Source organism: Olea europaea, chromosome 18, assembly GCF_002742605.1.
Source record: "Olea europaea var. sylvestris chromosome 18, O_europaea_v1, whole genome shotgun sequence".
NCBI classification, from domain to species: Eukaryota; Viridiplantae; Streptophyta; class Magnoliopsida; order Lamiales; family Oleaceae; genus Olea; species Olea europaea.
Genome location: NC_036254.1, coordinates 31,183,974 through 31,209,288, shown reverse-complemented (window position 1 = coordinate 31,209,288; position 25,315 = coordinate 31,183,974). Strand labels below are relative to the sequence as shown.

The window sequence follows — 25,315 nt, the reverse complement described above, 5'->3', positions numbered from 1 at the left end:
TATATTGATTTATTTGTTTCCACAATTAATGTGCACTTAATTTGTGTGAATTTGGTGGTTTAATTCTGAATTTGAGGAAATTGGATTAAACTCGACATATATAATTCATCATAGGGTCCGATGGGGGATAGAAATATACCCCTATGCCCTATGTAAATCTTTAATTGCTCACAAAAGAAAATACATGCATTCTTGTATAATTGCATCCGTCATAGAAATATAGGTTGTTGATTTATGAGAATAGATTCAATACATTTCGAGAGAGAGAGAGTATTGAATAGATTTAGGACCATTGATTTGTCAAATTCTCATTGGATTATCAAAATTGTGAAATTAGGGTTTACTTAATAATTATTTGGGGATTCGTGACCCTAGTGCATTCGTTTTACATAAATTTTCATAAATTGACAGTACATTTCATTTATTTTCATAACATTTCGTAAATGAGTCATTCGTTAAGTGAATTTGAGTAATTAGGGTTTAATTTGAAATTAGGATTCTTCAATTTAGGGATTTCTCCCAAAATTAGGGCTTTTAATTTTAAAATTCTTCTTAAGTCAATTAGTTTCGGTTAAGGCTAAAATAAATAAAATTAAACTACTCTTTCTCTGTGGGACAATACTCGGACTTCTAAAGTCCACTTTATTACTTGTCACGACCCTTACACTTGCGATAATTTAAATCGAAAGAAATATTTCGTGAACAAATATATTAACCTTTAGCATTCTGTAGAAAGCACTATGATTACCACAAGATTGAGTTTGGAAGTATTTTCCTAAGTGCCTTTTTGAATCTTCATAATTTAGTTATTACTTTGAACCAAGATCTTGGGATTTCCAGTTAGTAAGGTAGGGATACCATAACAAATACTCTTATGTAATAAGTTTTAATCTCATTCCTTTCGATATGCAATGTACTTAATCTCTTGGTAAATCTTTCCTAAAATGATTCACGATATTCTCCTTTGATATCACACAATCTATAGAGACGATAGTATTTGAGATCAGGTGCTTAATGGTATGGTGTCTAGGACATATATGCCTAGATTTTCCATTATATATGATGTTTTTCGCCCTTCCAATCACCGATTGACTATCACAATATTTACCTATTGCAGGTACCGACTTAGGCCAACATAGAATATCTTCCAGGAAATTACGAAGCCATTCTATTACTTCTCCAACTTTGTCCAAAGTAATAAACTTCGATTCCATCATTGGTCGAGCTATACACATTTGCTTTGTTGATTCCTATGACACGACAGCTCGGCCAATGGTAAATACAAAACCACTAGTAGACTTGAAATCTTTCATGTCGAATTTCCAACTCATATCACAAGATATACTTCAAATACCTAAGAACCCTTATCAAAGTCTTCTAAAGATCATGTTTTGGATTGCTTATAAATCTATTAAGTTTATTCATAGAAAATACTATATTCGATCAATTGCAGTTTGTAATATACATTAGATTGCCTATAACCAACGAATACTTTAGTTGTGACACGCGTTTACCCCTATTTTTTTACTAAGTGTCAACTAGTGTTAATAGGGATTTTCGCATGACTTTCTTCAAGCACATTATACCTTTTAAATATACTCTCAATGTAATGAGTTTGAAAATATGCAATTCATCCGATGTTTTAGAAATCTCAATTTCTAATATCACATCAGTCACATCCAAGTCTTTCATATCAAAATATTTCATTAACATTCTCTTAATGTTTATTATTATTACGTGACTACTACCCATTATTAACAAGTCATCTACATATAGACATACAATCACCTTGGCTTTTGGCATTTGTTTTATTTATACACACTTGGTGCCCTCATTTATCTTAAATTCATTCGGCAGCATCATTTTGTCAAACTTTTGGTGTCATTATTTAGGAATTTGTTTCAATCCATACAAGGACTTAACGAGTTTACAAACATTTTGTTTGTGATTAGGAGTGACAAACCCTTCAGATTGTTCTGTGTATATCTCTTCTTCTAACTCACTATTTATGAATGCCTTTTTTACATCTATTTGATAAATTTCAAAATTATATATTGCGATAATTGCAATCAACAACCTTATCGAAGTAATTCCAGTCACGGGTGAGTAAGTATCAAAGAAGTCAAATCCTTTCTTTTATCTATATCCTAGAGTAACCAATATAGCCTTATATTTGTCAATAGACCCATCCGATTTTAGTTTCTTTTTGAAAATTCATTTACATCCTAAAGGCTTATTTCCAGGAGGTAAATCAACCAATTTCCAAGTATGATTTTGCATTATAAAATCTATCTTTCTATTGATAGATTCTTTCCAATCGGTGCTTTCGGTGTAGACACCGCTTCATCGAAAGTCTTTGAATTATTTTTTACCAAGTAGGTTATATAATTTTGGCCAAACAAAGTAGAAGTTTAGTTGTTTTACTACATCTTGGTTCTTTCTTATTTGAAGTGTCATTTGTAGTTTTATAATTTGTTTTTTATTTGGAGTTGTATTTTCCTTGTCTTTACATGAAAAACATTCAAGAAGAACTATGCATTTCTCGAATCAATTATGGTTCCTTCATGTAAGAGGAAACAATATGCACTATTATTATTGATGTATCAAATAAATATGCAATCAATTGTCTTAGGATCAATTTTTCACTTGTTTAGGCTTCAACCTTAGCCAAACATTCCCACTCTTTCAAGTGTTGGTAGAATGGATGATGACATTTCGATAATTCATATGGAGTTTTTCCATTTTTTCTTAAGGAAAACTTTGTTATGAATGCTATTTGTCGAAAAAATAGCCTCCTCCCAACAAATTATGGGGTAAATCCAAACTTAACAACATTGAATTCGTTATCTCTTTAGGAATTCGACTTTTGCATTCAGCAACATCATTCGATCGAGGTAAGTTGTCGTTGTTTGATGAATAATTTCATGCTCACAATGGTGCCCCTTTATTCTTTATATCTATCACTACGAATATTCTTTATTCATTTACCAAAGTTGATTCTCAACTTCCATCTTATAATGCTTAAATATATCTAAGGCTCCGTCTTTACTTCGTAGTAGAATGACATAACAATACTTTGTATAATTATCGATGAAAGTTATAAAGTATTACTTACCACTTTTAGTTTGACCAATTTCAAATCACATATATTGCTATATGTTAACTCTAAAGGTATCGTGTTCCTTTGAATAGAGTGAAAATGTGTCTTGGCCAATCTTGTTTCAACATATACTTTACATTGATGATTAAGATCAATCTTAAACGCCGAAGTTAAACTTTAATTCATAAGTTCGCGCATAGATTTGTAGTTAATGTGTCCTAATAGATTATACCATAAACAAGCCAACTTAAGCATATAAGATGAATAGAATATTTATTCATAATGTTTTTTAGTACAATTGTTAGGATGTTCATTTTGAACATTTATTCACTAAGATAACACTTACCAACATACATATCATTTTTGGTAAGTAAAAACTTGTCCGATATAAATACAAGTTTAAAGTCAATCTTGCCAAGTAGAGATCCCAAAACTAGGTTTTTGCGAATGTCAAGCACATGAGAACATTATTGAGGACTAGTTCTTTCCCAGAAGTCATTTTCAATGTGAAATTCCCAAGTCCTTCAACCTTCGAACTTGCAAAATTTCCCATAAACAATTGTTCTCCTCTCAATTTATGATAGTTTGATAACACAGTCTTATCTGCACAAATATGATTGGTAATACCAGTGTTGACCCCCCAATTCATTGGATTACCATCTGTGTTGCGTTCAAAAACAATCTCGGATAGACTCATTTCCTGAACCCCTTCAAATAGGGTATCTCTTTCAACCATGTTTGCTTGAGTAGTCTTCTTCAGCTTTCAACATCCGTTTGAATGATGTTCAACTTTTTCACAATTGTAACGGTTGCCTTTAAACTTTTTGGCATTCTTAGAGGTGTCCTTTCTCGATGCATCACTGGAGATCTTACGCTTCTTGATGACAACCAGTTTCAACAAAGTTTGCTTCAAAATGTAAAATAGACTTTTTTTTTTAATTTTTCTATTGCCTTCTTCCATTTGAAAAAGAAATCTGAGACAAGCTATTAACATGTTTTTATTAAGACAAAATTGTCCTGAAATGGTGCTAACGAATTATGGCATTTATTTTTCAAGATACAATGGGTGAAACTTGTGATAAAAGTACTTCAAACCACAAGCAATAGCGAATTCGAAAGAATTTTTTCTCTCTACAAGAAAATAATTATGGAATGATTTTTGGAAAGTTTTTGTAAGAGATTTTGATATAATGCTCAATGCAAATAATATATGATCATAATGGATATCCAAATGGTCCTATATATAAACAAGGAATGTTGTGAGTGAAGAAACAAGCCACAAAATTTAGCAACCTTAAAAAAGGGACTCATTTCTTGTTGTAACTAGCTTGTCGCTGTCTTTCGCTCGAGCGCTAGAGACATATATTCAATTGAAACTTTACGCCCACTTGTCATTAACTTGCCGCTCACTTAGCGCTAGCCTGCCACCTGAGCTGCAATGCTATATGATTTCCCCCTCTTCCTCTCCTCGTTTTTCCTACTAATTTTGGACTATAATTTCTATTTCATCCAGAATTAATTTTGAAATTCCAAATATACTACGATGATTTACTCGACGAGAATAACAAGTTAGTTTATTTATTTTTATAATTTGACTATTGAATCCAGTTTGAATATTTGATTGGAAATTGACACAAAATCACTTTTCAAGTTTATACTTAACCAAATCTTTCAATCTTTAAACCAAATTCAAACAGGTATTGTCCAGTTCTTTAAGGTAGAAAAAAATTAATTTATTAGAGAGAGAGATGGGAGAAACAAGGTGGTGGTAGGAGATAGGGAAGATTGAAAAGAAGAAGGTTTTTTTCAATCTTTTATTTTTTATTATTTATTCGTTTGCACTTTTTTGAAAATTTTGAGACAATGGTTGAAATTATTTCTTTATTATTTCTGTTTATTTTATTTAAATATGAGATTATATTAATCATTTTACAAGATTTTATCGAGAAAGCGAAAGAAAATAAAGTCTTCTGCACATCAAAGGTCATATAGGAGGATTTTATTGCCAAAATGAAAGAATAGAGAGATATTCGACAACGGGGGATTTTGCGCCAGTAAGCCGAAAGAATATATATTCTCTTAATTTATAATTTCCTAATAAAAGAAAAGGTAAACTATATAGAGTTTTAGATGTATTTTCATATACAAAAAATTGATATCAAAATTAAGTATAATCGATTAAAAATGTTTATACTTCTTTCTCTTGATAAATAAAATAAATAGATATAAAAATATAGAAAATGTTGGTAAACCCTAATGAATTCTTTCTAACGTCCTCCCTCAATATCACAAGTTGGGCAACATCTTGAGCTTGGTTCTCAGGTCAAGAAACAATCGAGTTGGCAAGGCCTTTGTCATAATATCAACCAATTGTTCTTCAGATGGAATGTGTCTCATTGTTGAAGGACCCTCTCTCAAACAAAATGACAAACAATTTTCATATGGTTTTTTGGAGAATGTAAAATAGGATTGATAGTTAAGTATTAGCTCTTATATTGTCACACGAGAGTAATCATAGTGCTAGTAGTTGAAAATGTAGTTCATTAAGCAGAGACTCAATTCAAGCCACTTCACTTTTAAATGTTTGCAAGACCATCATACTCAAATTTTACACTTTATTGAGAGAACCTTTTAATTGGAGGAGGACCATGAAAATACAAATAGCCACTTGTACTCCTGCAATCACCATAGCAGCTAGCATTTTTGCTGAAGTAAATCTAGTGAAATAGTTGTTAAGGGAAGAAAATGAAAGAATAAAGAGAACAGTAGGAAAAATGGTGGGAATTGAATCCCACTTTGGTTTGTTATTTTAATTTTTGGGGAAAAATGTGTTATATCTTGAAAATACAAAAATGAAAATTGCATGGTCTGAAATCAAAACTTTGTTGGACAGTCATGAGCTTTGGAATAATAATCAAGAAAGGTAATAATTTTGGTTTGTGTATGGGGAGATATATAAAATGGTAAATTTTCGAGCAGGTCTCAACAATCAGTTTGTACATTCTCCACCGACTAGTAACTACAAAATCGATCATAAGCAATACATATAACAAATACATCAAATGATAATCAAGATTAAAGGAAATCACTTGAGATTAAATTTTACTCTAGAAACATTATGCCACTGCCTTTTTCTTTACATATTCATTTTAAATCACATGTTCACACAATAAAATATTCTGTACGTAAATTTGAAAAAAACTCCTAACTTTCAACCACACATTTTCCTCAAAACCAGTATTCAAAATATTGTTTTTCCCGAAATAATAACCATCAAGCAGGAGCTATGTGATCTCCAATTTTAGATGGGATAATTGTTACGGATTTGCTAGAATCGACGTCATCCACTAAGCCCTCACATGAGCAGATTAGCATGGTTGTATTTTAAATTGTTACTATTACAACTTTATCATGTTATCACTTGTCACTATATATTTATACATTCAAATCTCGATACGCATCATAATTTTATTTACAAAAATTTAAATTAAACCCCTTTGAATATACAGTTCCTACCTCAAAGGACTTCGAATCAGGGCATCCCATTTCCATTTTGCCTTTTTTATGAGTTAGATTAGAAAGCAACAACAGTCAAACAAGCATAGGTAACATATATGGTATTCTTAATTATTTTTTCCATTAAATTCAAAATTACTAACCTTTCCATTCGAATTGAAAAATAATTTTTAGGGAAATGTTCTATTGAATTGAAATTATTTGATAAATACTTCAAAACTAAAAAAGCTACAATCGCAGCAATTGTATGCTGTTTTACAGCTGCTCAAATTCTTGTACCATGCGATCACAATGTTCATACCACGTGATCGCTTGGGTATTTCGTCCAGCAAAAGTTTGGTTTTCTAATTTGATTCAACAATTTTTTAAGAAGTAATTGGGTCATGAAATTTGACCTAATTCTTTGGTTATAAATAAAATTCTTTATCTACAGTTAGAAAGGCGAAGCAAGGGGCTTCTGTATTAAATTAAAATATTTTAAAAAAAATTCAAAAAAAAAAAAAAAAAAAAAAAAATGCACTTAAGGGCGTTACTTAAGAAATTCAAAATCAGATTCAAATTTCATTTTCAATTTCTCTACTACTTCCAATGGTGGATTTAGCACCCAATTAGCACCAACGGCCTCGCATGCTGAATTCGTCAGGAACAAATTTTTTTGTTGACAATAGATAAAAGTTTTAGATTATATGTCTGATAATTTATTTTATTTTTTAAAATCTATTGAAGCTCACTTGGTTAGAGTTTCCATTTACAAATTGGAAGTTTTGGGATTGAATCTCTTCCAAACCAATTTATTGTACAACTTTTCTAGTTTTACAATTTTTATCAAAACTAATGCAAATAGAAAGGAGATTCGAACATGTGATCTCTCTTTCTTTGAATTATACAAAACTTAACTACTATGTCACTCAGTTAATATTTGTTTATCCATATAACAGAATTATATATGTTAGTTTTAACAAAATAATTATTATATTTAATTTTTATTGTTTTATTGCAACCGATCGTTGATAGTTGTCCGTGCTCACTCAAAATCTCAGATCCGTCACTGACTACTTCCTTGAGAAGCACCTCCATAAGCGACGCGGGAACACAACATGCAAAATATATGTATGTGAAAAGGGCATATATACAATCTTATCATTTGGTGAATATTGTCAATACATATAACAAAATTATATATGATAGTTTTAACAAAATAATTGTTATAGATCCGCCAATCCTCGAGAAGGAAAGTACACTTTATTTTGTTGCACAGCAGCTTTTGCGCTGGAGCACATGGAATTCCAAAACAGCTGTCACGTCACGTGATATCTGTTTCCCCGCAATACAAGCTGCTAATAATAGAATCATAATTCAAAATGTTGCATGATTGATCCCTCTTACATTTCTCAATTAGCAATTTAATCCAAAACTTTTAAAATAGAACACTTTTCCAGCAATAGACATTAATTTATTTTTAAGCACAACAGACAGAGATCTCTACAATGTGTAAAGTGTAACAAGCCAATGGATTTAATGAACAAAAGCGCAAAACTCAAATAAAAAAGAATATTTAAAAAATAGAGCACACAAAAAGTAAAACTAAATAATCAAACAGTAACAAAACCCTAATCTTCATGCTTGCCGGAAAAGTGAATATTTCGAACTAGATCAGTAGGTCTAGAGCAAAAAAGCAGCAAAGAACAACACTGCAGCTGCAGATCCAGCAATCGATACTCTGTTAAAAGCAGCGGCGTTGGGTGAGGAGTTAGGAGCGGCGCCACCGGGTGCGGAGGCGATAGATGGAGGAGTAGCGGTGGGTGCACCAGGAGTGGGAGGCGCAGGAGGAGAAGGCAATGGAGATTCAGAGGGTGATGAACTTGTAGGAGCTGAGGCTGGTGCCGGAGTTGGAATAGCACCTCCCTGTGGTGGAGACGCAACGGGAGCCGCTGCCGGAGATGCCTTTGGCGTGGCGGCTGGAGCCTGAGCTAAAGCTATTGCAGCCAACAATGCAAAAACCAAAGCCACCATTGATTTACAGTAAGCCATTTTGTCCCTTAATACTTGGAATTTTGCTAAATAGAGAGAGAACAGTATATAACTGTAGAAATGCTAATTATGGAGAGAGAGGCTCTAGTACTGGAAGATAACTGGAGAAGGAGACTTATATATACACAGAGATATAGAGAGAGAGAGGGATCTTCAATGAGAGAGAAACAAAAAATTATTTATGGGGTTAAAATTGTCTCTGCTCATTGATAGACAACTCAGCAACAGAGAAAAGTAGATAACTCAACGTGTTAACCATTTGACGAATAACCGAAATTGATCCAAGCCGTACGCGTGTGATTGTTACTTTTAGGTTAATGTTAATCTGGGGAATTTGAACGTTGGGAAATTTTTAGTGACCGTTGTGATTGGCATGTTGAATGATGATTACAGTACAAATGATGGCCCTCTTGCTCTCGACTTTAGCCCTCCTTAGACAATTATTAAGCACATTTGATTTTCATTTTTATCAAAATATATATTTTTTTTCTTTTTAATGACATATTTTTTTATTAATATAATATTATATATAAATAAAAAAGTTTTCGTTATTTTTCATCCACACATTCTCCGTTAATTTACTATTCTAAAATTCATTTTTCTCTATAAAAATGGGTGTCAAACACCCTCTAAAAATAGTTTCTTTTAAAAAAGATGAATTTTAAAATAGTAATTTTTTGAAAGATATGTGATTAAAAGAAGGAAAAAATTTCAATTTATGTGCAAAATAATTTTTGTAAAAATGTCTAATTAAAAATAAGTTTGAGGAAAAGAAAGTTTTATTTTAATGATAGTCAAATGGGAAATTTAATGTTGGAAGAAGTTTCTTTTTATTATCTATTTGCCAACTATATGGGAATAGATTTTAACAAAATGTCTACACCCAACGTGATGGACGGAAATTGATAGCATCTTGACTCCCAACGAAAATGGATCGGAAGATTCTTCAATAATATTGGACGCGTTCTCGTTCATAATTTGAGATTTGACAGATGTTAAAGATTGAAACCCGCGTCGAGTTTAACACTTGAGTTTTGGCCATATTTCAAGGCTTGAAAGATTGGAATGAAAGGCAAACCCTTCTACACACACTCCCCTCACACGAGGGGAGGCAGGGGCGGAATCCCATTAAGTCCAATACGGGCATCTGAACTTTTGGGCTCTAGTAGACCCAAATTTTTATTAATTTTTTAATATAAATTTTGTTTAGCCTTGTTCAAGTCTCCAACCCAAATAGAAGCTCAATTGCCTACAGCCCATGACCCGTTTACTGACGTAGACCCGAAATCATAATTCAATTAACCCGTTTTCATTCAATCAAGCTCTTCATTTCAACTGAAATCAAGACCAAACCCTTGCTCCCTCATATGAATCGCCTCTCTCAACTCTCGCTTCCCTTCTCGCGACTCGCCGACTTCCAATTCCAATCCATTGTCTACAGGCATCTCCTAAATTAGGGGCTCAAATCTCTGGCCCCTGACTCTAGCATTCCCAATCCCCCACCGCAACTTTAACCGCCAACCGTCACCACCACCTGAATTGCAGAACCGGCTATTGTTTCTTCCAGTTCCAGCCAGCCCAACGAAAGAAGAAGAAGCCAGAGCCCAGAAGAACCGAAGAAGGTGATTTTGATTTCAATTTCAATTCTTTAGCAGCAGACTAGTGATTTATTTATTTATTTTGGTAAAATCATCATAATCATGTATTTGTTTTGTATTGTATATGGAGTTAGCTCAGTGAATTCATTGCTCTGTGAAATGTGAATTGCTTTTGCTTCCAGTATTATTACCACTGTGTCCGTGAATTGCTTAGCGAATAGCTCTATTTTTGCTTCCAGTATTTGTGATACGTGAATTGAATTGCTTTAAGTAATTGGATGATGTGAATTGAACTGCAAGGTAATTGGCCTATATTGAGCTTTCTTGATGACATTTTTTCATAGAACAATGCTATATCATTTTTAGTTTGCGGTAGTATTGTTTTATATTTTTATCATTATTAAATTCATAGTCAAAAATTCAAAGTTCGGCTTTATTATGCCCGTGTCGAAAAATATTCTTAGCTCCGCCCCTGAGGGGAGAGGTCCAAGCCCATTTAATGCTTGGACTCGTCCCCATGTGAGGGGGATCGATGTACATATAGCAAAGTCGTTTCTTTTTATAAAGGGAGATGCATTCGTGGAAAAAATTTCATTTTAAAAATCAGAATTTAAGATTTTTTTTATTTTTTTTCAAAATCAGTTATATATTGCATCCTACCTTCCAGTTATCTTCTACCATCTCATCCTATCACTTAATTCAACTCTTCCCAAATTTACCCCCATCTCTCAAAACCACACTGTCATTTTAAAAATCAGAATTTAAGATTTTTTTTTTTTTTTTTTTTTTTTAAAATTCTTTTTATTATTCACCACCAATTGCCAGAGGCAGAATCACCTCCCCTACAGGCTACAACCCCCACCAACTCCACCACCTCCAATCTATCAAACATCATCGTCAATCCACCAAGGTCATGATTGTTGTCGTTATGAAGGAACCATTGACGATGCTGACAATGGCGGGAGCTCTAGTCTGTAAAGCCTTAGCATTCCCCAAATTCCAGTTACTATCAATCCTTCAATCGCTAACTCGTGATATAATCAGCTGAATCGACTTTGCCATCCCTTTTTTACTCTTCATCTTTAACATTCAACCCTAACTTAGATGAATCATGCTTTCCATTGCTAGCAAAATGGTGTCTGGGTGTTGGTCAGCACTAACTTTGCAGATATGGGTGGCCCTTTTGTGGACGAAAGGGTGTGGATTGTGGATTTGAGGTTGCGATTTGGTGGTGGAGTGGAGTGGAGTGGTGTTAGATGAAGGAAGTTTATGACCATCATCAATTTTTGTTTTGTTTAATTGTTGTTGTTGTTGTAATTTTTTTTTTCTTTTTTTCTTTTTTTAAATAAATGTCCAATGCTGGTTCTACCCTAAAATATGTACACTTGTTAACGTGAATGCACCGAGTATAAAAGAATCATGGTGCTATTATCGATTTAAGTAACTATTCACTTCAAATTATTACAATTAAAAGAGGCTGCAAGGGAGAGCCATTTATATCAATCAAGCACAATTCAGTAACAAAGAACTTTTCTAAGAATAAAATCCAGAATAGCAGGGAAAGGAATAAAATCAGCTTCCCCAAATAAAAGCAACCAATAGAAAGTGAAAATCTCCTTCAAGGACGAATACCCTTACTGTTGTGGGTCATCATCGTGATTTGGAGCATCTTTTATCTCATCAGCTCCATCCTCCTGTAGCAGAACCCATATAGAGATAAATCAAATACCATAGAAAAGAAAACAAAATGCCAAATGAGAAGTTTGTAGCATGTGAAACCATAGTTGTTTGGTAAGGCTGGTTGGATAGCAACAATGGTTACAGTTTGGTCATATCAAGTACTACATATAAAAAAATGCGCTGATAGTTTATAAATCGAAAGAAATGTTGACATGCATGTAACACTGAGTCCTACATAAATGAATACCTGCATATCAGAGGTCCATAGAGTGAGGTTATCACGAAGAAGTTGCATAATCAAAGTGCTGTCTTTGTAGGACTCCTCGCCTAGTGTATCCAACTCGGCAATTGCTTCATCAAAGGCCTGGCCAAAGTAGGGAAGAAACTAGCATCATAAAACTGATCACGATGAAGTCTAAAACGGAAAGGTGAACCCATGAACCAAAGCTTCCACAATGAGACAGAACTTACTTTTTTCTTCAAGTTATAAAATTTAATTTTCCAGTAAGCAAGTCTAGTAACTTTTAAGCATGGCGAGGAAAGCTCTAATTCATGAAGTTCTAAACAAAGGATATAGGTGTAGACTTACCTGTTTCGCAAGATTACAAGCACGGTCAGGAGAGTTCAAAATCTCATAGTAAAACACAGAGAAGTTCAGAGCCAGTCCAAGTCGAATTGGATGGGTCGGCGCAAGTTCTGCATTGGCAATGTCCTGAAAAGGCAAGAAGCACAAACTCATTTTAAACATGGAAATTAAGATGATAAGCATATCTCTACATACTCTGTAAAAAAATAAAAAATAAGAAACTCGTTAGCTCGTTTATACACAAGAATTACCAGACAAAATTTTAATAATTAAGCACCATATGCAGATTAATCAACGTAAGGAATCCCTATCTAAGACAACATACTACAGTATTAGATTGGGCAGGAGAATCTTGAAGTACCAAGGATGACAACAAATTTTAAAACGTTAAGTTTCCGTAAATTTGCGTACAACAAATGGCTGACAAATCTTTAAGCAATTTATAGATTTCTTTTTGTCCCAACACCTCGTGCTTTATCTACACAAACAACTTACCCCAAAGGTAAATACAACATTACAGTAAACTTTCAATCCAATAAATTTGAAGCCACTTCCATGAATCCTTTTTCATCCGTCCATTAGATCTACCTTAGTGCCTTACACAGTATCACATACCCCAAAATATATATATATATATATATATATATATATATATACAAAAAAAAAAAATCATTTTCTTTAAGGTAAAATGGGATTTATAATCAAATTTGGTGTACAGATGAGTAGCAGGCATCGGATATATAGATTTTAGAAGGTTAAGACTTAAACATAAAAACCAATATGTTTGCCAGGAGATGGGGAAAAAAACATTAGAGGCTTCAAGTAATTGCGAATGGGTAATTATCCATTCACCAATTAACATACATAATATACAAAGGAAATCTATAATGTCATTGAAAGGGTTGATGGTTAATTCCTGGAAAACAGTCCATAAATATTGATTTTAGGATGAAATGTATGTATAGCACCAAATGAACATATATCTATTAAATATCACATCAAGTGAGAATCACTTTTTGGATGATTATAGTCCCACTGCAATTCAATTATTTCAATAATACCTAACTTTTCGTTTTTCAATATGTATTTAATATATAAACTGTAATAAATACTACAATATTCTTTTTCATGCACGTATTCCCTATATTAAATTCTCTATTAATTAACATTCACATTCATTTAATTAGTATTCACATTCATTTAATTAGTATTTCGGTCTATGTCCCTATTATTAATTCTCAATTAATTAATATCCACATTCATATAATTAATATTAATTAGAATTTTACATTCAAGAGTGCAGTTCATTATTCACGTTCATGTATGTTAATTAACATTCATTTTCACTAAATTGAAAATTAAATTATATTCATTTAGTATAAATGATTTGACATTCATTTTCACGTACGTATTCCTTGGTATTAGTTCTAAATTAACTAACATTCACATTAATTCATGTATCGTATTTGCCATTCATCTTCATTTATACATTTAATTGTAATTCTAATACTCACATTTAAGTGTATTTTACTATTTACTTGCATGTATAATAATGAGCCTTTTATTTACAGATGTTCACATTTCTATCATATTTAGATCAAAATGGTGAATATGTGGTTAAATATTACTTTCATTGTACTTATAAAGCATTACAGAATAATGTGCAATACTCTTTCAACATTAATTAGTAAATACAAAATAGGTAAACATTATTTTTCTGAAAAATATAGATTTTTGGTAATAAACTGTTAAATTTATCACAAGTCAATCTCAAGATTCAATAAAACCTATAATATATTAAGTATCACATGAAATGAGAATCATTTTTTAGATGACTTTAGTCTTATTATAATTCAATTATTTTAATAATACTTTACTTTTCGTTTTTCAATATGTATGTAATTTATTTAATTATTTAGTTATCATCAATGTAAATGTACATTTGAAAGATTCATTTCACCTGTTTACTTTTATTGGTATATGAATTATTAATTCTCAATTAATTAACATTCACATTTATTTAATTAATATTCATTTTCATTTATTGATTTCAATGTCATTAATTATAAGTTAATTAGAATTTAAAATTTAAGAATGCATTTCATAATTCACGTCAATATATGCTAACATCCAATTTTACTTAATTAGAAATTAAGCCCCCCGTCTAGACCCATTTTGTATAAATGAAAATGGATGGAATTTTTTATTTTTTTTTAAATGAGTGGTTGAAAAAAAAAAGGAAAAATTTTCAATTTACGTGTAATATTAATTTATAGAAGATTATGTGATTGAAAATTGGAGAGACAAAAATGAAATATAATGGAATTAAAATTAATGGGAGCCAAGTGGAGGCTAAGCACCCATTTGTTTTCCATTTTTTCTTCATTAAAATGAAAAATATGACCGTTATCCATCACATCAAACCACCAAATTTGAATCACTATCTCTTGTGTGGGGCCATAATGGCTATATTGTTCATTCTCATTTTTACATTAATATGTACCAAACGGACTCTAAATAAATGATACATTCATTGTCATATATTCCTTGAAATTAATTCTAAATTATTTAAGATTCATACATATTCAAATATTACTTTGGCAGTTATAAATTATTTCATTATAAAGTGCAACTCAACATTGACTAGTGAAAACAAAATTAGCAAAAATTTGAAAAATTGCATCTGATTTCCATAAATATGTACCGTAAACAGACCTGAGCAGCCTTGTAGGCTGTGAGGGTGCTCTCAGCAGCCTCTTTTCTTTCAGCACCAGTTTTGAACTCAGCCAAATACCGATGATAATCCCCCTTCATTTTGATGTAGAACACCTTCGAATCACCCGAAGATGCCGAGACGATGAGCTTAGATTCAAGCAGCTTTAGAATTCCATCGCAAATATTGGAAAGCTCCGATTCAATCTTAGATCTGTAATCCTTGATTGTGCTGACATGGTCCTCATTCCCCCTCGATTCCTCCTTCTGCTCTATAGACGATATGATCCGCCATGACGCCCTCCTCGCTCCTATCACGTTCTTGTACGCCACTGACAGAAGATTCCTCTCCTCCACAGTCAGCTCCTCGTTCTCCGTCAAAGACTCTGATACTTTCTCCATGAACTCCACCATTTCCTCGTACCGCTCCGCCTGCTCGGCCAGTTTTGCCTTGTATACGTTCTCTTCACGCGCCGTCGCCGCCATGATGGTTGGTGATCCGGATTTCTGGAATAAAAAGGAAATGCAGGGGGAAGGAAGAATGTGAATTAGATCTGAGGGGAAAAGTGTGAAGGGGCTTTGGTGGTTTTGAAATGTGAGGAGTGGAGGGGATTTAGGATATTTTCAAGGGGCACTACGAACGATAGCCATTAGATGGAGGACTTCATGTCCTCTAGTGAAATCGAGCCCTGGGCAATGTTTGGGCTCCATTAATCTTATTAATTGCACATTCTTTAAAAATTACTATTTGAAAACTCCACCCCCCTCCCCTCTTCAAACAAGCACTAGTGTACTGAATTGAATTGTATTATCAGTGATTAAATCTAATTTTCATAAGGAGCAAGTCTCCACCTGCCTTCATTCGAATATAGTAGAGAGAGGGAGGAGGGACGGATGGGGTGGGGTTGGCTTTGACCCCAACATTGTCCCCCCACCCTCCCCCCTTCAAACAGGGACTAGTGTACTGAATTGAATTGTATTATCGGTGATTAAATCTATTTTTCATAAGGAGCAAGTCTCCACCTGCCTTCATTCGAATATAGTATAGGGAGGGAGGAGGGACGGATGGGGGCGGGGTTGGCTTTGACCCCAACATTGTCTATTGATAAAATGAAGTATTAATTACTTATAAGAATGTCGATCTTACCTCAAAATTTATAAAAGAGGACAACGAAATCAAATTATGATTACAAATCTAAATTCAAAATGAGAAGCTCCTGAAGAATGATGATGAAATAAAAGGCAGCAATATAAAGGAAAAGGCAGTACCAAGCTAGTAGCTTTTCAGAAGTTGAAAAAAATGAAACAGGCGAAGCCAAAAGTAGGAAGCAAGCAAAGATGATGTCGCATCAGTCTATCTACGAGGACAGAAATGATTGTGGAAGCCAGAAAAACGATGTAAAAGAAGAAGAAGAAACAACAGCAGCCTGCGAATTGGACAAGCCACAAGAACTCTTAAAAGAGACGAAAATTAGAAGAAAAAATTGCAGGAAGAAACTGAAAAAGAAAGCAAGCACACTAAGTCACTAACTGCAATAATTAGGGTGTAACAAGAAAAAAATTAGCACTCCAAGAAAATGAAGATTTCCTATTGAAGAGGATATAGAAAACCAATATTAAAACTTCTACAATAAAAAAATTTCCAGCAAAATATAGGTCCTATAGGAATTAAAGGTGGCCAAAACTTCCAACAAGTTGGTTAAACATGACTGGCACTATAGCATACCCCTTGCTCGCATATAAACATGTTATCAAGTCATTGCAAGTGATCCATTCTCCTTATTAATCAATTATACAGAGCGATTTGTACCACTAAGATCCAATACACATCCTTCCCCTTACTTCACTTTCCCCTGGATTATGCATTCAAATAAGGAAAATAGAAAATCTGTTTTCTTAGCAATGTAATAGATGCAACATACCCATTCACTCGGACAAATGGAACGGTAATATTTAGCAAACTTGTTACATTCGGGAGCATCTTCACCCTTTGCAGCAACACATCTGAAAAGACAAGCATTTAGTAAAGAAGGCAAAGACACAATTGACCATAAATTGCTAAAATAAGGTATCATCATAACTAGTCTAACCTACCTGTGGTATTCAATATATCGAGTGAAGCAGTGCCTGGTTTGATTTGTCGTAGGGAAACGATAGTCAGCTGGTGCTGTTTCAAGCTGGTAACCCAAGTAGAAGAGCAACAAAATGTGTAAATCAACAAAGTAAACACATCAAGTAGGTCACGATCATTAAAAAGGATTGCAATTGAGGTCGTAGTCAAACTAACCTTGATCTCTGGAGTCTCTTCAGCTTCTTGCTCACCTGCATCCTCGGGTTCAGCACTGTCAGTGCTTTCTTCACTGGCAGCTGGATTGACCTCACCAGTGGCTTCATCAACAGGACTGGTTTCATTGCTTTCTCCAGCAGCACCATCAGAGTCGTTGGCACTCTCCTGAGAAGCAGCAGAGGAAACTTCATTGTCAACAGAAACTGGGGTTTCCTCAGTTTCCGCAACAACTTCCTTGGCAACAGCATTTACTGAGGATTTATCCCCAGTTTCTCCCACAGATTTTGCAGCAATTTCTGATTTTTCCCCATTATCCTTCAGTAAATATTGCTATTCATCAAAGAACCAAATTGTTATGCTATAATCAGTAACGCGAAAACAGCGAAAATGAATTCAAACCAGAAATGAAGAGAAAATTTTATTCTTAATTTTATAATTTTTTAAAGCTCTTCTCTTGACAAGTTAGATTTTTCAATGTTCTCATCTTTGCAGCTCTTCAGTAATCATTAGCACCGAAGAAAACAAAAATATTCACATATAATTGAAGTCATTAGGCCCAATATTAGTTTTCAACAATCTGCTACATGACTTGTAATGCCATCAAAGTAATAGATAAAACTTATGCCGACTAGATTTATGGAAGATCCTCTCCAGTATAAAGTGTCGCCTTTTGGTGTCACGTAGGAATTCTAGAAGAATTAAGTAAATTAAAAAAAAGCGAGTCATGCTTTCTAGGGCCAGATGGAGATCAAACTGAATAATGAAAGGTGAATAATTTGAATAACTTAAACTAATTTCATAGCTTAATTGCGTCTCAAACTTCATTAACTTCCTTCCACCATTTGCACAAAAAATGTTTTCTCATAACACAATTTCTTTTCAAAACAATGGCCCAAGTTCCAACATCTCTGGAAACATTATTGTCAACTCTAAGAATACGATGCATGATTAAGAGATGAAAATGTACATTGCACAAACACGTGTTTATTGATTCAACTTATGTATATGTTGTTCTATAGAGTCCAACACTGAATGCTCAGTCTTGTGAGGACTTGTCTTATTGAAAAGTAGAAGACTTTTCCTTGTAATCTAAAAGGAAGTCTCTGATCACACAGACTCATTCCATTTAAACCAACACCCTTAACATTATAAGTGACATTGTCACCAATTTTCCTTAACAGATGATTGAACTCAACCATTGAAACGATTCAGTCCCAGTTATTTAATAACTACCATGTCCCCTTTCATATGTACTCCACTTTTCCTATTTATGAATGATACATATGATACTACTGAAGGATCCAAAGTTTTCAATAATTGTTGGATTTTATGCGCAATAATAAAGAAGTAAAAGAGAGAAATCATCACAAGCATTTAACATGGTTTGAAGAATGCCTACGTCCACAAGGAGTGAACCAAAAATATTTTATTCAGTATGATTAATAGGTTTTATATCATCAATATTTATACTAACCCTAGCATAAACCCATACAAGACTTTAAGGCCGTACAAGAAAATACCCACGCATCAGCCAATTTGATCTAGTAAACATGGGTTGCACTTTATATGAGCCACATGTACAACAATAATAATTTCTGACAAAAAATTAAGTCTGTAACCTTACATGTTTGATGAGCCTCTTAGATTTAAACATAACATTTTACTGATGGAAGTACACTTAAAAATTAAAATTAGTATATAACACCTTTTGGAATTATAAACCTTCCATTTACTGCTATAGTTTACTATTAGAAGACTGAATGGTGATTAAAAAATCTCTGTTTTTAGAGAATTTGCTACAGAAATAAGGTTAGTGTCCTTAATAGAAGTAGCAAAGGAACTGTGCGGACAATATTACATGAAACTTCTGAAGCATAATGTTTTATCTGTCACAACATTGCATATCCTCGATTCCAATTTATAATGAAAAAGTTGTATATCAGATACTAGTACAGAATAAAAATTTATGCAAAATACAATTTTAAGAAATAAGTGATCTTAAACATTAATATCAATGGCAAACTTGCACTTAGTGTAAATTCTAAACAACGATTAATTCCTCGGGAAGCATAAGAAGAAGTTAACATGTCATTCAGAAAGAAAAAATGAGAGAAGACCATAGAAGGGAAAACTAACAATATAATGCATAAGGTTCCTTTGTAATCTGTAAAAGACAACGACTCTCATTTCAGCAATATGTTATAAATGAAGAGGGATATTTTACAGTAGTAACAACTTTAGCTTCATTTTATTTGCACAAATACCAACTATTATAGGACTGAACTCAGACTCTTGCATCTGGTAAACGAAAATATATAACTACTACAACTTAAGTGTTGAAAACTTTGTTATACCACGATTCACATCAACTTTTGACATATGAAATGCATATATTTACATGGTTTTATACATGGAAATAAGTGGTAGAGAATGCATAGGGATAGGAATTTGAACTTCTCCCAGTATGTATAGGTTTCTTTTGTGAATTTATAAAGCATATCCCCTCTTCCATGGAGATTTTTATTATTTCAATTTAACTATTGTACCAGAGAAGTCTTCAATCTTGTTCTTGTTTAGCCAAAACCCAGATGAGGTATAAATGAGCCCAGTCAAGACCTAAGTGTTAGCCTGCTTATACTTTCGGCAAGCTCGTCTGGTGAACCTAAGTAAACCAGCTTAAAATATGTTAAAAGTTCTAATAAAGCTCCAGTATCTGAAGAGCCCAGGTTACAAACCTAATACGAGAGTGCTTGATTCACTAAAAAACTCTAATCATACATCATAAATCCATTTATTTATCTAAGATGCGCCCCTTTTTACCGATTAATTCTTTAAGCTCGAAAATATTCAATTACATTTTTGAATTAAAAAAATATTATTTAAACTCTTCTTAATAAAACTGATCCGGCAACAACAAATCCTATAGATCATGAGACTCGGAGCTAAATAACAGAATTTCACGGAGAATCATTAAATTACAAAATACAGTGAAGAAAAAAATAAAGAAAAGTAAAAATTAAATGAGAATATGAAAATGATATTACCTCAGCCAGGGAAGGGGTATTGGAGGCTTCAACTTCAGCCATTGATTGCAAGAGCTAGTTGAAGAGGCCAATTCAAAGAGAGAATGCAGTAAACGCAGAGGAAAATAGAGAAGGCGGAGAAGAATCTAGGAAATGACTACGAGAGAGTGGCAACCGCAAGATAGACATGGATTTGGGCCGTACATGTAACGGGCCTTAATGGACTGGATGAATACATATGCATGTTGGTTGAGCTTAATCAGACTATTATTTAAAAACTTTTTTTTTAATTTATTTTTAGTAACACGTTTTATTTTTCAATAAAATAATTCTATATGTAAATTTAATTTTTTCATACTTCTTAGTCAAATATTCTTTTAAAAAATCAATATTAAAAATTTATTCTCATAAAATCAAACCCTTAACCCTTGTATGACAACCTCATAATAAATTAGGCTCGAACAAACCCTTAACCCTTGTATGACAACCTTTATTTGGAAAAAATAATGTATAGAATAGTGATTTTTACAATCAGGATAATGTATAATTAAAAAATAAGAAAATTTTTTAATTTACGCGCAAAATATTTTATTATGTAATTGTGTGGTTGAAAATAATATGTAAAAAAAAAAAGAGTTTTCAAATAATAGTTGTTTAATTTAATTTTTTTGGGTTAATTTCATCAACGACCACCGAAGTTCGTTAAACATTTCTAAAGTAGTTTTCTAGCGGTAATACTATATTAATGCCCTTGTTTGAGCCTCATTTTTTTTAGAAGACTGAATTTTTTAATAGTATATTGATTGAAAATGTGTGGTTAAAAAATAAGAAAATGTTCTGAATTTGCATGTAATATTATTTTATTGAAAAATGTGTGATTGAAATGATGTCAAAATACTATTAAAAATGTATTTTTAGAAAAAAATGGAGCTCAAACAAGGGCAATATGTTTCTAACATTTAGACTAATTGTTAGGCATATCTTTATGAAAAAATGCACTATGCAAAGGTTGAAAATTTTCATATAAAAAAATAAAAATAAAAAAATGAGAGGGATCTAAAAGGCCCAACAAATAAATAGCTCCTTTATTTGACTGTTATCATTTTCTCAATCGCCCCTTTTTCTTGAAAATTGTTGGATAAGCTTATAACTTTTAAAACTAATAATATTTTATTTGAAAATAAGTGAATTTTTTATTTTGACAAGCTAATTTCTTGTAAATAACTTTTTTAATAAAAGTAAAACTTAGCCAAACATGCTTTTGAGTAAATTATTTTACAAGTGTAAACACAAATGAGATTCAGTTGAATGACAAATTTTGTCGAACGATGATTTTGGAAGTTTATATGAAAAATAAATGTTGAAACTTCAAATACATTGACAATCAATTATAATCGTGTTGGAAAATGACGCGTAAGAACTTCAAATACATTGACAAACATGCATTAAATAAAATGCCTAATTTAAAAATAAGATATTCACATTTCATAAGTGTCATGAAAATAGTATTTAATAATTGTAGCATCTTAAACTAGATTTGATTAATTGAGCATTGAACTTGGGTTAGAATTTAAAATAAAGCTCGGTTAACACAAATATTTGAGCCAATATTGAACAAATTATTCTTAATTTTCCATATGGACAGGCAGCCACGCCCCACTACCTCTGCCCCTAGTCTGCATGTAAGTTTTGAAAAAAGAAATATTTATCTTTGTGTTTTCTACAGTAAACTCGACATTGGTAACCCATTAAATTTTGGTGTCTCAAAGTAGTTTTGCTATAGCAAACACGTGTTTTAGTAATCAACTAAGTTTACTAGTGGGATTTCAATTTAACAATTCTACGTGTAATCTAACTTACTAAGTATATTGATATCAATCGTACATATTGCTTGGCTAAGCTTTTAAGCATTGGATCTCAATGAATATGTGTTTAAAACTTGTTAAACGATGTGAATTGTACAAAAAATGTGGATAAAAATAGAGTTTAATCAACTTATAAACAATTATAATTAACAAACATTCGCTTAAATCTAGTTTAGCCTTGACTGTTGCCAACGATACTACTAGACATCAACAATTTTTGACTTGGAAGCATTGAAATATTCACATAAAACTCGGATTACTCTAGATTTTCCCATCTTTGTAGAAAATGCACTATGCAAAGGTAGAAATTTTACATGCAAAATTTGATAGGGTTTGTAAGGGTGATTTGTGTAAACTTAAAAGGGGGTTAAGTTGACCGAATTTTCGATAACTGTAAATTGTCAAGCTATATGAAAGAGAGAGGTTGAAACTATTGCCAATCAATTATTGTTTTATTATGAAATGAATCATTGAAATATTTCATTTAAACATACTTTTAAGAGCTTTTATCCTAATCTTTACCTAAGACTTTAGGCTTTAGTGAGTCGCATTTAATGGTCCAGTCGCTTTAAGTCAATCTTACTAATTTTGAGTTTATCAAAATCTTGACCCTTTCCACAATTTTATGTTATCATAAAAATTCCCCCCTTTACCAAACATTGAAATAGTCATCTAAAACTCGTATTGTCCACAAGATTTTCCATGTTTGTCAAGTCTCACCGTCTTTATAGAAAAATGCACAATACAAAGAATCAACAAAGGAATAACAATTTTTCTTATAATCGTCAACTCCATTATTTGACTGCTATCATTTTCTCTATTGCTCCTTTATCTTCAACTTTGTTGGCTAAGATTAAAACCACTTATAAATAAGTAAGTTTATAAATTAATAATTTTTTAGTCAAAAATAAGTAAGTTGTTTATTTTGACAAGTTAATTTCTTGTAGACAACTTTTTTACTTAAAAATAAAACTTAATGAAACATGCTTTCAACTAAATTATTTTACTAGTGCAAATGTAAAAGGTTACGTTGAATGACCAATATGTTGAACCAAGACTTTGAAAGGCTGTATTAAAGAGAATGTTAAAACTTCAAATTAGGTTACGTTGAATGACCGATATGTTGAACCAAGATTTTGATTCAAAAGGCTACATTAAAGAGAATGTTAAAACTTCAAATTATGTTACGTTGAATGACCGATATGTTGAACCAAGCTTTTGAAAGGCTGTATGAAAGAAAATATTAAAACTTCAAATTCATTGACAATCAACTTTTGTAGTGTTGTGAAATGAATCACAAGAAGTTTTTTCAAGATTTTATTTATTAGTGACGTGACGCGTTATTGGATGGAATGAATAATGGATGGTTAGAACGTATTGCACAAGCAGAGTGGTATATTGATAGTTTGACACCACTACAAATTGGGATGAATACAGCTTGATTTGGACGATTTGAGGCAAATCTTCAAACCAAACCATTTAAAGTCACCATTTAAAATAATATTACAAGTAAATTCAAAACTTGTTCTCATTTTTTAATCACACATTATTCAAAAAAATCATTATTCTAAAATATATTTTCCTCAAAACACATTAAAATGGATCCCAAACAGGAGCTAGGTGAGAAGTATAGTTTATACACTTATTTGGGATTCTAAAAAATGATATTTTGTTATTCTTTGGATGGATTAGTGTCTAATTTATTAATTATTACTTTTATTAGGAAAACTCAGATTTTTTCTTTTTGGAAGGGATGAATACTGACTTTCATTTATTTATTTATTTTAGGAATGAGTAAAATTAGGTCCAAATTTGTTTATTTACCTTTTGGACGGTATTGTTTAGGGCCATGATTGTGGTATTTTGAAAATTATAAAAGGATTCATTAGTCGGCATTATCATGTAACTTATTCCATTCCCAACCAACCATCTAAACTTTTAATTGGCTCCATTAAGGAAAATTCACCCCTAAAATTGGTGCGAACTAATATAATTTTAAATCAATCTATTATTAAAAAGAGAAAATAGGTTATTACCACAAATGTTTGATTCCAATTCTAATTTTAAAGATAGTAAAAATATCACACAATGTATTATAAATTTAATGAAATTATATTTATCTTCGATTTAGAATTACTACTCAAGTTGATCGTTTAGGACGTTCAAATTACATTCCACTGTAACAACATAGATATTCGAAACGAAATAAAAATAATATTAATATAATTAAATTAAATGGACATGGTAATCAGAAGAAATAAGAGCTCGGTATTACACAATTATACGCACAATATGGATGCCCTTTTTGTTGATAAGTTGATATTTCATTTTTAAAAAATTGTAGTACTTAAATTTTGGATTTAAAGAATTTAATAAATCTGGTTGCCTCATGTAATGGCATCAAGTGGTTTGATACCAGTTTGTAAGATCTTTACCCAAACTATTGAAGATTCACTCAAGAATTTCAACACCAAATTAACTTGAATCTATAAAAAGTTCGATTTCCTAACTCAATGTACCGGATCAGTCGAACTATTTTGCTGGCCATTGGCAATAATGAAACTGATGAGGGACTGTTTGACCAACAATTGAATGACTAGTTGTATCTTTCATATTGTAAGGAACTCATGAATTGTTTATCAAATCCCGTGAATGGCTTATAATTATGTATGTACAAGTCTGTATGGATTTTCTTATAATTTAATGTGATTATCGAATTCCTTGGGATTAATTCTTGACCATTCCTCTCTAAGGCCCAATTATGATAATTAACAATTCTTGATTTCACGTTTATTAATTGGTTTCCATTCTTCTTTACTGTGGCTTTGCTATTTTACTAATTTGACTAAGAATTGGAAGAAAGAATAAAAATTTAAAAAAATCGCGAAATGTAAATTTTGGGAACTAAAGTGCGAAT

At 32.2% G+C, this 25,315-nt stretch overlaps 3 protein-coding genes across 3 annotated transcripts; all 3 read right to left on the bottom strand.

The window, feature by feature from the left end:
* Window positions 1-7,957: 7,957 nt before the first annotated feature.
* Window positions 7,958-8,814, bottom strand: LOC111368158 (classical arabinogalactan protein 4-like). Its single transcript, XM_022989393.1, has one exon. It carries the CDS (start codon window positions 8,645-8,647, stop codon window positions 8,279-8,281), a length of 369 nt encoding a protein of 122 aa, XP_022845161.1. The 5' UTR covers window positions 8,648-8,814; the 3' UTR covers window positions 7,958-8,278.
* Window positions 8,815-11,652: 2,838 nt separating this feature from the next.
* Window positions 11,653-15,905, bottom strand: LOC111368157 (14-3-3-like protein B). Its single transcript, XM_022989392.1, has 4 exons — window positions 15,227-15,905; window positions 12,515-12,637; window positions 12,173-12,289; window positions 11,653-11,939 (listed from the first exon to the last, which is right to left on the bottom strand). The coding sequence occupies exons 1-4, from the start codon at window positions 15,707-15,709 to the stop codon at window positions 11,880-11,882; spliced, it is 783 nt and encodes a 260-aa protein (XP_022845160.1). The 5' UTR covers window positions 15,710-15,905; the 3' UTR covers window positions 11,653-11,879.
* A 1,141-nt stretch (window positions 15,906-17,046) lies between these two features.
* On the bottom strand, window positions 17,047-20,699 carry LOC111368156 (cytochrome c oxidase subunit 6b-1-like). Its single transcript, XM_022989391.1, has 4 exons — window positions 20,555-20,699; window positions 17,511-17,840; window positions 17,318-17,400; window positions 17,047-17,227 (listed from the first exon to the last, which is right to left on the bottom strand). Exons 1-4 carry the CDS (start codon window positions 20,594-20,596, stop codon window positions 17,062-17,064), a joined length of 621 nt encoding a protein of 206 aa, XP_022845159.1. The 5' UTR covers window positions 20,597-20,699; the 3' UTR covers window positions 17,047-17,061.
* Between the last annotated feature and the right edge of the window lie 4,616 nt (window positions 20,700-25,315).